Raw genomic sequence first — 13635 nt, forward strand, 5'->3', positions numbered from 1 at the left:
CCACTCGTGACGGCGGCAAACAAATCCACAGTAAAGCTACCACACACAATCACATCGACAGCGACGTGCCAAGGTTTATCTTGAAGAAAGCGGGGTTACTTGAGAAGAGCCCACTCAGTTACCTGGCGTCTGTCGGCAGATGTACCTCTAAGCATAGCTTTTTGGTTTTTCTTTTGAAATTTATTAGGGCTGACTATTAGAAAAACGCCACGGGGAAAAAAAAAAAAAAAAAAAAGAAAAAGAAAAAAAAAGGAAAAAAAAGATCCAGATCTGCAATTGTTTCTGAAAGCAATGGATAAAATCTCCTGGGCAACTTTGCGACTTCTCCAAAGGAGAAAGGTTTAGAAATCTTCTTTTTGGAGTGTTATGAGGTATGGAGTGGAGAAAACCTGCCAGCAGGAACTAGACAGGACTATAAAAGCGAAAGTGGAAAATTGAATTTGTTACTGTCCTCCTTGGTCTGACATGCACATCCGAACTGTTCCATGCATGCAAGAAAAAAGTCGCACACCTTTCCTTTTCAGCTCCTGGAAAATTCCTGGGACATTTATCCAGCTTGAGTTATAAAATGACTTAATCCTAGCTCTTCGTTGTATCTTAATTAAAATATTTATGCAAAGAGGAGGGACACAGGCTCACACTCTGTTCAAATAGCTTCGTTCTGGCTTTATTTACAGTTGCTTTTTGCAGGTTCCACCTCCTAAAGCGGTCTCGGTGCAAGAGATTTTGCGTGTGGGCGAGGAACTTGTGGATGTATTAAAAGAGGAATCCAGCTGCACACTGTTTGCTAGACATCTGTGTTATCTGCTGGCCGTGCCCGCCTGTTTCCTGGTAGCTGTATGTCTCTATTTCCTCCTGTCTCTATTTCTTAATCGCACGAATTACAGACACAGCTTCCCCAGCACTCGCAGGTGCAGCGATTTGTGTTTTACAAGGGCTGCGGCGGCTCATATTTTGTGCTATTCATCCTCCTTAAGGATCAAAGCTCTTCTGAACAGATTACTGGCCTGAAACCAAACCACTGAAATGGTAATATGGTCGTTCTTTAAAAAAAAAGTGTAGGTATTTTCTGGTGTTTTCCCATCAAGTACCTGCCCAATTTCTGTATGGCACACGCCGGGAATCAATAGAAGTTAACAAGTCCTCAAAACATTCCCCATCTCTTTGTTTAATCTCCTTTACAATAAAGCCAAGGGAAGAGAATTAAAAATCTTTGAAGTATATTAAACCTCAAAAGGCTCAGCCAAGTAGACTTAAAATAGTCACTTATTTTCCAAAACTGGTTTGTCGAGGAACAATAAAAGGAAGTAAAATTTATGGAGAAATTATACAGTGGATTTGTCACTTAAAATATCGTAACTGTCTCGGGGACAATACCCCATGCTGAGGATTAATGGTCCCTCCAGACCTTTGATTCACCAGCGCCTTTTCTTTGCCCTTGACAAATTGGATTTTTAGGAATGGGAAGGTCGCCTGGCCCATTGTCTGCCAGCCATTCACTCTGCCTGATTATGCAGGAGGGTTAGGGAAAGGCTCCATGTGACCCTCTTGGATGGGACTCCGCAGCTGCTCGAGGAGCCAAACTCTCTCACCAAACTCTGCGCCCCAGAGCATCCCCCTGCCAAGGGGTACCCCTCCTGCTCCCGTTGAAAAGCCGGCGTCCACACAGCGCCGCGTCACTCTGCGGGCGGAGATACGCCTGTGCTCATCCTCCCGCCGCCTGCCGCTGTCACTCCGGCCCCCTTAAGTAGTTGGGGTTCCCGAGCGCTCACACGCAGCGGCAGCGATGCAAACCAGCAGGGCTCCGGCCATCAGCGTCAACGCGGAGAGCTGCATCCCGGCTGGGCTGCGCCTGGGTCCTGTGCCGGGCACCTTCAAACTGGGAAAGTACCTGTCAGACCGCAAGGAGCCAGGACCCAAAAAAAAGGTATTTTCCTACGGTCTCTCCTGCACCGCTGGACCTTGATTATTCGTTGACTCGGGGGAAGCCGGCTTTGGGAGAGGAAGCTGCTCTTCCCCCGTCTCTCCTCGATCCTCCCTTCTTAGAGCAAGCCAGGAAAGCAAAGGGAAGCATTTCCAGAACGTCCTGAGGTGTCTCCCCGTGGTTCTGCCAGGAAAGCCTGCCCGCCCGTGCCCTCTCCCCCTCCTCCCCAGTGCCGGGGCCCCCAGCCCGGCCGGCCTCCGGAGCGAGGCCAGAGGACACGGGGGCTCTCCCGGAGGAGCGGCCGCGCCTCCCCCTTGGACATAGACGTGCTGGAAGCGTCGCCTGAGCCCCGTGCCCGGTGTCGGAGGGCCCTGGTCCCGCCACCCAGCCCCCGACCCCGGGCCTCCTCTCACTGGGGCATTGCCCCTTTCCCTGGTAGAGCCAGGACGTGCCACGGCCGGCTCCTCGCTCCTGGAGCCCCCGAGAGACGGGGACACGCGGCTACCACAGCCCCCGGGTTTTGTCCCAGGAAGGAGCAGGGGCAGAGGCAGATGCACCGATTTATTTCTGCGCTTGGCTCGGGTTCGTGCCCTCAGTCCCTCTCCCCGGCCGCGAGTCTTTTGGCTTGGGCCTGAAGGGAGGGCGGGCGAGCGGGCCGGGACTACCCCGGAGACGGCGTCGGGGTGCAGGTCGCAGGTGTCGGGGCAGCCCAGCGCAGTTCGACCTCCCCCCAAAGCCCGGAGCTGCAAACAACCCGCACAGCCGGAGCGGGGGGGATGGCGGCCAGCCGGCTACCGGCTTCGGGGTCAGCCCATGTCCGAGCGCAGGAGCGAGGAGGAGGTGGTGAAGGGCTCTCACCCTGTTCATCAGGCTCTTCAGGGGGCTGCGGATGAGATTCCTCCTTTCGCCCCCCGGGCAGCCGCGGCTCACGCGTTCCGCTCTGATTTTTAATGCACTTTAATTGTTTTTAAACGCTCTGCCAGCCCACTCAAATTTATTTCTCATCTGGCTCCCTTGGTTTCTCCCTTTAGACTGCTTTGTTCCGATGACTTTTATTGCACGGTCATTCAGGGAATGGGCACTTCATTTTCTCTTTGTATGGGCAAGCAGATTATGAAGTATGGGGCTACAGGGACTTTGTAGCTAAGCAGAATCTTCTCCCCTTTCCCCCTCCCCGTCTCCCGACAAGTCCTGCATGTCGCAATGGTTTTGCACGGACTCAGAGACTGCACAAATTCTTAAAAAAACCCCTAAAAATCGTACCTGGGCATTTAATATAACGATAAGCAAAATGTAGCAGCTGCAACTGGACAAGGTGCGTTTGGACCAATGCGACCCAAGGGAAAAATCCCGTTTCCCCTTGCGGGGCACGGGGTCTTCCATCCTTACCCCCCAGAGCTGCAACCCCCGCTAGGGCAGCCGCATCTCTACCAAGGCACCTGCGAGCCGGGGAATGTCCTACCCAAAGGTGGGTGAGGATGGAAGCGTCAAAACGGCGGCAAAATGAGATGCTCTCGCCGCTGCTTTCAGCTGCGATGCTCAACCCCCTGCCGAGTGTGGGGAAGCAGCCCGACGGGCCAGGCAGAGCGGGCAGGCAGGCAGGGGGACGAGTAAGCTTTTTGCTCTCTTTGTATTTCGTCTCACGTGAAAATGACAACAGTGTCGCCTGTTTTCCAGGTGCGGATGGTCAGAGGGGAATTAGTGGATGAAGCCGGGAGCTCAGCTCTGGAGTGGATAGGGTTAATCCGGGCTGCCCGAAACTCCCAAGAGCAGACACTGGAGGCTGTTGCGGATCTGCCAGGAGGACAGGTACCCCACCCACGGCTCCGGGCTGGCCCGGCACCTTTCTCCACCACCTGCCTCCCCTCTCAAGCCTCCTGAAGAAGTTTGCTTTCTTCCCTTCCCAGATTTTCTACCGGGCGCTGCGAGATGTCCAGCCGGGAGAGGAGCTCACCGTCTGGTACTCCAACCCTCTGGCGCAGTGGTTTGACATCCCCGTCACGGCCACGCCGACGCACGACGAGAAAGGTACAGATGTGGGCACTCATTTCCGAGCAACCAAATTAAATGAAACAAAACAAACCCCCCTTAAATGACACCTTTGCCGGGAACTCAAACTGCGGTAGGCAAACGTGGGCCCTCAGAAAAATAAATGCCAGTACAGCTGCCGTGAATTTAACCCACCACCCTTTAAACTAAGACTCCATCTGCTTACATTTAAAGGGTGATCTATTAACTCGGTAGCGTATGGAAAGGCCCCGTGCCTCGACCTGTTCCGTCATCGGCCCGATTTAATGATCCTTTGATAGGCAAATGGGGTTTCTGTGAAACGTCGTTATAGTTGGTATGCGAGACAGCAAATTGGCTCAGTAGTTTCTAAAAACATCGGGTTTACCTTCCGTGTTCAGAGTTTCAGAGACTCTTTTCAGGTTCTCTTGCGGGTAGATTCACACAGTCAAGTCAAAACCGGGCAGTACTGGGCAGTCCCTGTAAATTAAGATACGTTAGGTAAAAAGTCGGCGTCAAATCACACTGAGATCAGGATATCCAAAGATATCGGGAAGGGGAAGACACCCGTCTGGGACGGCTTGTTTCAATCCGCAGATCTATTCTTAGCTGGAATTACACCGGTGTTAACAAAATGATAAGGTGGCAGCACATTAAAAGTGAGGGAAAAGAAGACGAAGCACTTCAGTGTTCACCTGTCGGGCTTCTCCGGCGGCAGGCACCCCCTCCCATTGGTCCTGGGTCCGGACGCTCCCTGGGGCGCCGGTGGCGGCAGCTGCCTGGGGGTACTCCCTCCCCTCAGGCTCGGCCCGCTACGCGGGAGACGAGGGAACCCCAGATGCTCCTGCTTGACGCAGAAAAATCCTTCAGCTTGGCGGTGTCCCCGGGAAGGGAGGGCGTGCACGATCCGGGCAGGGGCTGCCCCCTCCCCCCCGTCACGGCTGGCCGCTCCGCAAGGTGACCAGGGTCCGGCCCGAGGGGACGGCGGCGGGAAAGCCGGGCTTTGGCTATTGTATCCCATCGACTCCTGCCATGTGCAAGAACCCAAATCCCTCCTTGTACGAAAACTACACCCGGAAAAGAAACTCTTGGTCACGTCTCTGTCCCCGCCACGTCTAAGGGCAGTGAGGCCATGGATCTGCCGAGGGTCACCCCCTCGAGAAGCCCGGCGAACTTTCGGTAGCAAGGAGGACACGACGCTGGGTTGTGTCCCACTCGTTTCCAGCAGCCCTTGACTGCGGATGGGTACCAGCGCTACTCGGAGGAAAAAACTAAAGAGAGCTCAGGTCTGCAAGAGGATCCCAGAGTGCGGCATCTGACTCGCCCCGTCGAAGCAAGGCTGAGTTGCAAAGTGCCCCTACGGATCTGCTATGTCTTCAGCCCCACAGTTTCCAGACTGATTAATACAGACTCAGAAAAAGTGTATCAGCATGCTGAAGTGCTCTTCTTTTAATGATCGTATGCTGAAAAAAAACCCGAAAAATCAAAACAAACCCAAACCCCGAAACCCCCACCAACCGAAAAAAGAAAGTGGAAGAAATTCAGAGGTTTTTTTTTTTTTTTAAACACAAAACGAAAAAAACAAATCAAATCAAAAATTTGGATTTCTTCTGTGCTTAACTCCATTGATTTGGGTCACCGCTGTGAGAAAGGGGGGGGTTTAGTGTTTTTTTTGTTGGTTTTTTTTTTTCCCCCCTCGAGCGGTGCTTGTTGAACTGGAGCTGAGCCGGGGAGAGCGCCGGGCCGGGCTCGATGGCGGTCGGGAGCCGGTCCCGACAATCTTTTGCCGAGGATACCAGGGCCTCACTGCGCCGCTGAAGAGACCTGCAAAGGCAAACGAAGACAGCGGAAAGGAGTGGAGGCCCGTGGCCGTCCTCTTTTCCATCCGTACCGCTCCTTTACCCGTTTTCCGATGCACGGTAGTGGCATTGCTACAGTGGTTCCTCCTCCCGTGGCCGCTGCCTCTCCGGGGCCCGGGCAGACACAATCCCGTCTCTCTCCCTCCTCAATGGGGAGAAAAACAACGTCCAACGCCTTCACAATGCTGCGAGGACACAGGCGGCGAGATACACGCAAGAGCGCGGGATGCTTCCACGCGAGTTCGCACACGAGTTTCCCGGGGAGAGCGAAGATTCCATTTGCATTTTCCACCCGCAGCGGACACCGGCTCATGCCGGTCAAAAGCCGTCTCAGGAGGCTGGTCCCGGCCATCGCATCCACCCCGGCGACTCGCCCCCCTCGGGTGCCCCGACAGACGCGGGGCGCGATGCAAGGTCTCACCCCCATCATCCCCCACGGGATTCCCTGAAACGTGAGGAGCTGCCCCCGGGCCTGGAGCGGGCTCTCATTTCCGTGCGGCACTTGGCCTCACTTTAGGTGTTTCTATGCATTAAGCTGCGGGGTGAGGGTCAGTTGGGGACGGTCAGGGTGGGCAAGAGCTGAAAGGGAAATTCGGAGGCTTATCAGCGTAGTATGGTGACTGGGAGAAACGAGAGAGAGAAAGATGGATACAAAGAGACAGAAAAGGAGAAGAAAGGAGAGAAGGGAGAGGGGAAGGAGAAAGAGGAAGGGAAGGAGAAAGAGAAGGGAAAGGAAAGGGAAAAGTGGGGAGAGAGAGGAAGGAAGGAGGAAAGGAAAGGAAAGGAAAGGAAAGGAAAGGGAGAGGGAGAGGAGTGCAAGAGAGAAAGAAAAAGATTCCTAGACAGACAGGTGGCCACAGAGGCGGCGTTTCACCGTCGGGGCTGGGGAGATGCTCCTCCTTGGGAGAACCCTCCCTACAAACAAGGCCAGGAGGAGGAAAGAGGAGCTTGAGCCTCTGCGGTGTCGGGCAGTCACCACAGCCGCGGCCACCGAGGTCTGTTCCGCTTGAGAGAAGTCGAAATGGGACGGGGCACAAAGGGCATTGTCCTCTGAAAGGGAACGATTACATATGGCCCATACATATCGGATATTGTCTCGCCGCGTAATGAGGGGCTCACGATCATTAGATTGGCCTTTGTTCGGTGCAGCCGACTCCCTGACATACGCTACCTCCTCTGCAAACGCCAACAGATGGGCCCTCCGACAGACGACTCGCGGCAGCAGCTGCTCCCCCCGGCCCTACGGCACTCCGCTCGCGGGAGCTCAGCCCGGACCGCGCAGCGCCCGCACCGCTCCGCACCGTGGCACAGTACGGCGGGGGCGGGACGAGGCGGAGGGAGAGGGGGGATGCGCGGGGATGCGCGGCCGCCGCTGACGGGTCTCTCCGTTTGCCTCCGCAGGGGAGGAGCGGTACATCTGCTGGTACTGCTGGAGGACCTTCAAGTATCCCAACAGCCTCAAGGCCCACGTCCACTTCCACTGCGCTCTGAGCCACGGCCGGCCCTTCCTCCATCACGACCACGGCCGGCACGCTGCCACCGCCTTCGGCCTGCCCCCCAAGGAGCCGCCGGCCGCCTCGCTGCGCGGCCACCCGCCGCCCGGCTGCGGCCCTCGGGAGGCGGTCAAGCGGGAGGCCGTCGCCGCCTCCCCGCCGCTCGCCAAGCCGGCGTTGCCCAAGCGGGCGGCGGGCAAGGAGGAGCAGGAGCGCGCCCTGGACATGAGCGTGGGGGCCGCCCGCGGGCCGGGGCCGCTGCTGGGGCCGGCGGGCGGTAACGGGCTGGCGCTGTGCCCCGGGGCGCGTTCGGCCTTCCGCCCCGCCGGGTCGCTGCGGGAGGAGGCGCGGGGCGCCGCCGCCCTCGGCTTCTCCAAACTGCTGGGGGGACTGAAGGCGGGACGCGCCGCCGCCGAGGCGCCGCCTAAGTGCGGAGCGCTGCCGGGTGAGGCCGCCCCGCAGGCAGCGGCGGCGGCGTCTGGGCTGGCTTGCGGCGGCGGGCTGCGCGCCTTCCCGCTGCTGTCGCCGCTGGAGGAGGCCTCGGCCTTCCGGCAGGTGGAGCGGGGGCTGCCCGCGGCCGCGCTGCCGCCCGCCCGCTACCCGCCGCTGCCCGGCGGGGCCCTGGAGCGCTTCGCGCTGCCGCCCTTCGAGGGGCTGAAGGCGTACGCGGGGGAGTGCGGGCTGCCGGTGATGCCGCTCACCGTCTACAATGGGGAGCTGCTCTACGGGGCCGCGCCCTACTATCCGCTGAAGCTGCACCTTGGCGGCCTCCTCAAGTACCCGGAGTCGGTGTCGTACTTCGCGGGGCCGGCGGCGGGTCTACACGCCGCAGAGCTGGGCTCACTGGCCAGCATCGACCGGGAGATCGCCATGCACACGCAGCAACTCTCCGAGCTGGCGGCCGAGAAAGGCCGCGGGAGGCTGGAGACGCTGCCGGCGGGGGCGGCGGGGGCGGCCGGAGGGAAACCCAAGACCGGGCACCTGTGCCTGTACTGCGGGAAGCTGTACTCGCGTAAATACGGGCTGAAGATCCACATGCGGACTCACACCGGCTACAAGCCACTCAAGTGCAAGGTCTGCCTGCGGCCCTTCGGGGACCCCAGCAATCTCAACAAACACATCCGCCTGCACGCCGAGGGCAACACGCCCTACCGCTGCGAGTACTGCGGCAAGGTGCTGGTGCGACGCCGCGACCTGGAGCGGCACGTCAAGTCCCGGCACCCGGGGCAGAGCCTCGGCAAGGCGACCGAGGACAAGAGTGACTCTGGCTACGCGCAGCCCGAGCAGGAGCAAAAGACTGATAACGAGAGCGACGTGGACGTCTGCTTCACCGACGACCAGAGCGACCCGGAGAGCGGCAGCCGGCACCGCGAGCAGTGATGCGGGAGGCGGCCGGGGCGGGGCGGGGGTGAGGGGAGCGCTGCAGCCCTCCCTCCCTATTACTCTGGGCTCCCAGGGCGGTCCCATGGGAGGCCGTGTCGCGGAGGAGCGCGGACTGGCGGGCAGAGCCGCCGGCGGGGCGGGCAGGGGTGCGCGGGCGTCCCCGGGTTCCCTCCGCAGCGTCTCCCCCGGCGCTGTAGCTGCGGTGCCGGTTCAGGGGCGGGAGGGCGAAACCCTGGCGGGCCCGGGATCCCGTTGGACAGGAATCGCATCCCGATAGGCGCCCGCATTTCAGTGGCCATATATTTTTATTGTACCTTTGTGTCGAGAAAATTGTGCCTTTTGGAAACGATTTTTTTCTATGCGCTCTCCCATCACTCGTTCCAGCGGTCTGAGCCGTGGGGCTTAGCAGCACACCCGGGTCTGCAAGCGCCTCTGGCACCTGTACACTTTATTTGACACCTCACCTGTGCTTGCTCGGGTCCTAATAAAGCAATACCAACAGCTTTTTGGAAACGCAGAAAAAAAACAGGCAGCAAAAAGCCATCCTTGCAGCACTGAAGAGGTTCGCATAACAGGTGCACCATTTGATCGAGTTGCAATTATTTATAACAGATAATATTTGAGTAACAAATGTAAAATAAATATTAAAAAGCATGAATCTAAAAGCACGCACTATATAATTTTAAAGGAAATACACTCTCTGTTTGGTAGAATACAAATGTGGTGTATGTTTGTTTTCTAATGAACGATGTACAGTGGATACAGTATTTTGGTCTTGGTTCCAGTTTGTCATGCGGTTTTTTAAAAAAAGAAATAAAGTTACTGACAAACTACTGCTTGCCTAGTTGTTAACTGAAGTGCTGTCAGCAGGATCTCGTCTTTCTCCACGATGCTTCTGATGATCAGAAGCTCAGACCCATCTGCATACAGCGTCTTTGGTTCAAGCTCTAAATAACTTGCCCCTGAATATATTGTCTGAGCATTTGCCTTCTCTCACTCGGCAGAGCCAAAGGGTAAAAATCCCAAATCCAATCCGTTCTTCTCTGTGCCTAGGATTTCAGAAATTTTTTTTGTTTGTTTTGTTCTTTTTTGTTTTGCACAGGGCGAGGGCAGAACTGTTAAAGGCTGAACATTATTAGTCTGTTTTTATCTGTTTGTACTCAGTCAAACGTGCCCTTTTTTGCAAACACTTTTCTTTAGAATTGTTGTTACTTTTATTTGAGGGGAAAATCTTAATATTCTTTATTATGAAAAACTTTAAAATAAAGACTGTCAGAAAATTACCTGTTTCCCCTGGCAGCTCCTCCAATTCACCAGGCAAAAGGATGCAACACTGCCGACAGCGACCCGCCAGCTGTGACTCGCCAGCTGTGCGGGTCTGCCCTCTCAGGTCCGAGCTGGGGCTTTCCGTGTGCCCTCGGGCAGGCAGAGAGCCAGAAGGGAACCCCACTTTTTGGTTTGGCATAGCTCACAACTCTGAACCAGACGGTAAATCTCTGATTGTTCGATACACTTAAAAGACTGTGAGTTTCCAGACTCGAGCCCTATTTCAGTTCAGGATGTAGGCGATAGAATGTAAAATACAAACAAAACACTTTCAGTATCTGAGAGAATTTCAGACACAAATCTGATCCTTCGTTTGCTCACTTAAGACTATACCGTGCTTGACAGCAATCGGAAGCGGGATTCAAATGCCGATCTTGAATTTTCTTTAAAGGTTTGACGCTGTAGCGCTTTTCCCCCCCTTATTTGGGCTAGTGCACCCACTTACTCGATTCATTTTATCCCAAGATGCAAGTTGTGGTTCTGACATGAAAATAAATGGAAACCCCTTCTCCTGCAGAGAGCAGGATCTTGTTCATCTGTTGGTGGAGTCGAAAATCCTGTTGTCATTTATAGCACCGTCAGCAGGACCTGGAATATTTCCTGCCAGTTCTTTATTTCAATATATTTGTCTGCTGCCTTCCTAAAGGAAGGCACCCATCTTGGAGCTGCTGCCGGGGAAGGAGGTGTCATGTGTGCTCTGAGATCGTGGAAAGGGTATAATAATTAAACTGTGATACAGAAAATATTTTCGTGTATGTAGAGTTTGTGAGTAATAGAAATGTCCCATCAAATACTTGGGCCACCTTTACAAAAAAAGAAAAAAGAAAAAAGAAAAAGTACTCCAGAGAGTTAATTTGTGTTAATTAATGGTCGATATATATAATAATCAGTCTTTGAGTTAAGAAAAAAACCAAAACCTGAACTAAATATAACCAGCCTCAAATAACCAAAGTCAAGTAAAAAAAAAAAAAAAGGAAAAACATATGGTTTTTCGGGGGTTTTTTCCTTTTTTTTTTTTTTTTTTTTTTTTTTCCCCACATTGCTATGCAGTGGCTGCATCGAAATACAAAGTACAGGCGGAGATACGCGGAGAAATACTGCCACATTCTCCTTTAGGGTCCCATTCCTGCGACGTTCCTAGCGGAGACGCACCCTCCAGCACGGGTCCGCGGGCAGGGGCAGAGGGCGAGCCCCGGTGACCGTCCCGGGATGCTCCAGCCGCCCGAGCGCTTCCGATCCGCGCGCGGCGCTCCCACAGCCCCTCGTGAGAAGCGCCGGCTGCTTGGTGTTATTTTTCATTTTCTCCCGTCTTAAATTTTATTTTATTAAATTTTACTACATTTTGGGTTATTTTATTCAATTTTGATTTATTTTGTTTTATTGTCCCTGTCAGGCCCAGGGATGAGGCGACAACGTTCTCCCGAAACCTCCGTGATCCGGGCGGCGTTGGAAGCCTGGGCCGCAGCCAGGGCCAGGGAAAGCAGGATTTCAGGCGGAAAGCGGGCGCGGGTCGGCAGCCGCAGCCCCAGGGCTCCGGCGGGCTCCTCGGGATGGAGCTCAGGGCCCGCCGCTCCCGCTGCTCTCCCGCTGCTCTCCCGCTGCTCTCCCGCTGCTCTCCCGCTCATGCCGGGCGCGCTGAGAGCCCCGGGCGCCGCCGCTGCCCCCGCGCCCTCCCGCAGCCCCGGCCCGCGCCGCCAGCGAGGGCGCTGATTGGCTGAGCCCTACGGCGGCCCGCGCCCCCATTGGCCGGTGAGCGCCGAGCGGCCCCGCCCCGCGGCGGCGGCGCTGGGAGGGGCCGGGAGTGTCCCGGGGCCCGCCTGCGGCCCGGCGGGTTGCAGCTCCTGGGCTCATTGAGTCATGTGCCGGTTCCCGCGTCCTTCGGTTTCCCTGTGGGCAAATTTGGGTCTGAAGGGAGGTGAGAAAAACTGCAGGTCTCAGGGTAGGTGCGGAGCTGATGGCAGGGCCAGCCGGGGCACGATACCCGCTGGGTTTTGAGTTCTTAGCTTCTCTAGGTTTACCATTGCGTCTGGATGGCTACCATTTGTGGCTAGGGAAAAACAAAAACAAACCCACAAATTTTACTTTTTGAATTTGTAACTGTTGATAGCTGCAGTAAAGCAGGTATGTCCTCTGCATTTTATAATAAAGGAGAAAATAATTAACCACATTTGCAGGAAAAAACCGTGGAAAGCATAGGCAGAAAGAATGGTGCTGAGACTGAAGAAAGATTAACTCCTTTAAAATATTACTCATTGAGATGCTTGTTTGCTTAAGGGCCATAAACATTAAATGACAATATTTCTCTATTTTATTTTCTATGGGAGGACTCAGGTTTTTTGAATCAAGTTGAACAGGGAACAATGAAAGGCTGCATTTTGTCAGTGAAGGATAGAACATTATTGCTTGTTGGAAATTTAAGAGCCAAGAGGAATAAATACACTGAGATGATTTTTGGACATTATTAGAAACTAGTCTAAGCATTTTGCAAACTGGTCTTTCAGTTTCCAAATATTCACACTCAGCCGCAGCTATTCTTGCAAAAGCAATTGATTTCTGTAACATCCCATTTTTTAAATTTGGGAAGCAATTTTGATGGTTATAGACTTGGCCTGTATTAGCCTGTTCATAGAAACACCATCAAGAAGTCTGGATGCGTCTGGCAGGGGGTGCAAAGAATTGCCAAGGAGCAGATTGTAAGGATCTTGAGGGTAATTTTGGTTTTCAACCAAACTTGGTTTTGGCACAAAACTCTGTCATGTATCTTACTAGTTAGTGCTGTAATTGCTGTTGTATCCATTGCCTGAGGATGCACATGGGAGATGTGAACGACCAAGCTGTAGGGCAGGGTCTTACAGACCAGGGATCTAGGTCTTACTCCTCTAACCTTGCTGAATGGGTTTAAACCTAGGCTTGAGTTCACAGCTTCAAACAATGTCTAAAATTTCTTGATCTTGTGAAGGTGTTGAACACATGCTCTCCCCAGTGAAGTTACTGGGACTGATTTAAAATCTGCCAGGTTCTTTCACATGTAACTGGGATAGGTGTAGTCTGCTGTAATGCAAGTGAGTTTAGATTTTGAACTGGTTGATTGTACAGTACTCAGGGAGGAATTGATCTCTTTAAACAAGGAAATGGCTCTATATACTTAGAGGAATATAGTTTCAAAGATTTTTGTATTAAACTCATATTTTAAATCCACACACATGCACACACACATGATCTGTTCAGAAAGCTCTGCTGTAGGTATGAAAATATGTGTGGTCTTAAGGGTCCCTTTTAATGGCTGCAACTTTAGTGTGGCAAAGAAATGATTTATTGATCCAGAAAAACCTATGAGTTTGTTTGGGTGCGTTCATGCTGAAAATATTTCCAGGGAACGGTTTTTGGTTCTTTTTTCACTAGAAGTTATGTGCTTGGAAGTACATTTTGAAATAGTCACTGGTTGTAAGCTGTGTTTGTAAGCTGTAGTTTCAATATAAAAAAGAATCCCCACACCTGTATCTGATGAAGTGACCAGCAAGCCTTAGATTCATTCTTCCTATGTGCCAGGGAGACATGAGGATGGGAGAAAATCTAATTACACTTGGCTTCAGGTCAGGGAATGGTGAAGGTCAAGAATTCTGTCTGAAAAGAGCAGTTCTAC

General features: G+C 53.8%; 1 protein-coding gene across 2 annotated transcripts; it reads left to right on the top strand.

The window, feature by feature from the left end:
- Window positions 1-720: 720 nt before the first annotated feature.
- PRDM13 (PR/SET domain 13) lies at window positions 721-9499 on the top strand. 2 transcript variants are annotated; one of them, XM_042017206.1, is made up of 4 exons: window positions 721-1927; window positions 3602-3733; window positions 3832-3952; window positions 7192-9499. In XM_042017206.1, exons 1-4 carry the CDS (start codon window positions 1787-1789, stop codon window positions 8661-8663), a joined length of 1866 nt encoding a protein of 621 aa, XP_041873140.1. In that variant the 5' UTR covers window positions 721-1786; the 3' UTR covers window positions 8664-9499. The 2 variants fall into 2 exon arrangements, with proteins under 2 accessions (XP_041873140.1, XP_041873141.1); XM_042017207.1 differs by lacking the exons at window positions 721-1927; window positions 3602-3733; window positions 3832-3952 and adding an exon at window positions 6557-7100.
- Window positions 9500-13635: the final 4136 nt, after the last annotated feature.

This window comes from Corvus kubaryi, unplaced genomic scaffold, assembly GCF_017639235.1.
Source record: "Corvus kubaryi isolate FWS band 111438036 unplaced genomic scaffold, C.kubaryi_AGA036_p1.0 split3-73, whole genome shotgun sequence".
NCBI classification, from domain to species: domain Eukaryota; kingdom Metazoa; phylum Chordata; class Aves; order Passeriformes; family Corvidae; genus Corvus; species Corvus kubaryi.

Bases quoted from the DNA above. Each gene is read 5' to 3' on its own strand.
- PRDM13 (XM_042017206.1), top strand. From the start codon at position 1,787: ATGCAAACCAGCAGGGCTCCGGCCATCAGCGTCAACGCGGAGAGCTGC. The intron at 1,928-3,601 runs GTATTTTCCTAC...CCTGTTTTCCAG, and splicing joins AGCCAGGACCCAAAAAAAAG to GTGCGGATGGTCAGAGGGGA. The intron at 3,953-7,191 runs GTACAGATGTGG...TTGCCTCCGCAG, and splicing joins GCCGACGCACGACGAGAAAG to GGGAGGAGCGGTACATCTGC.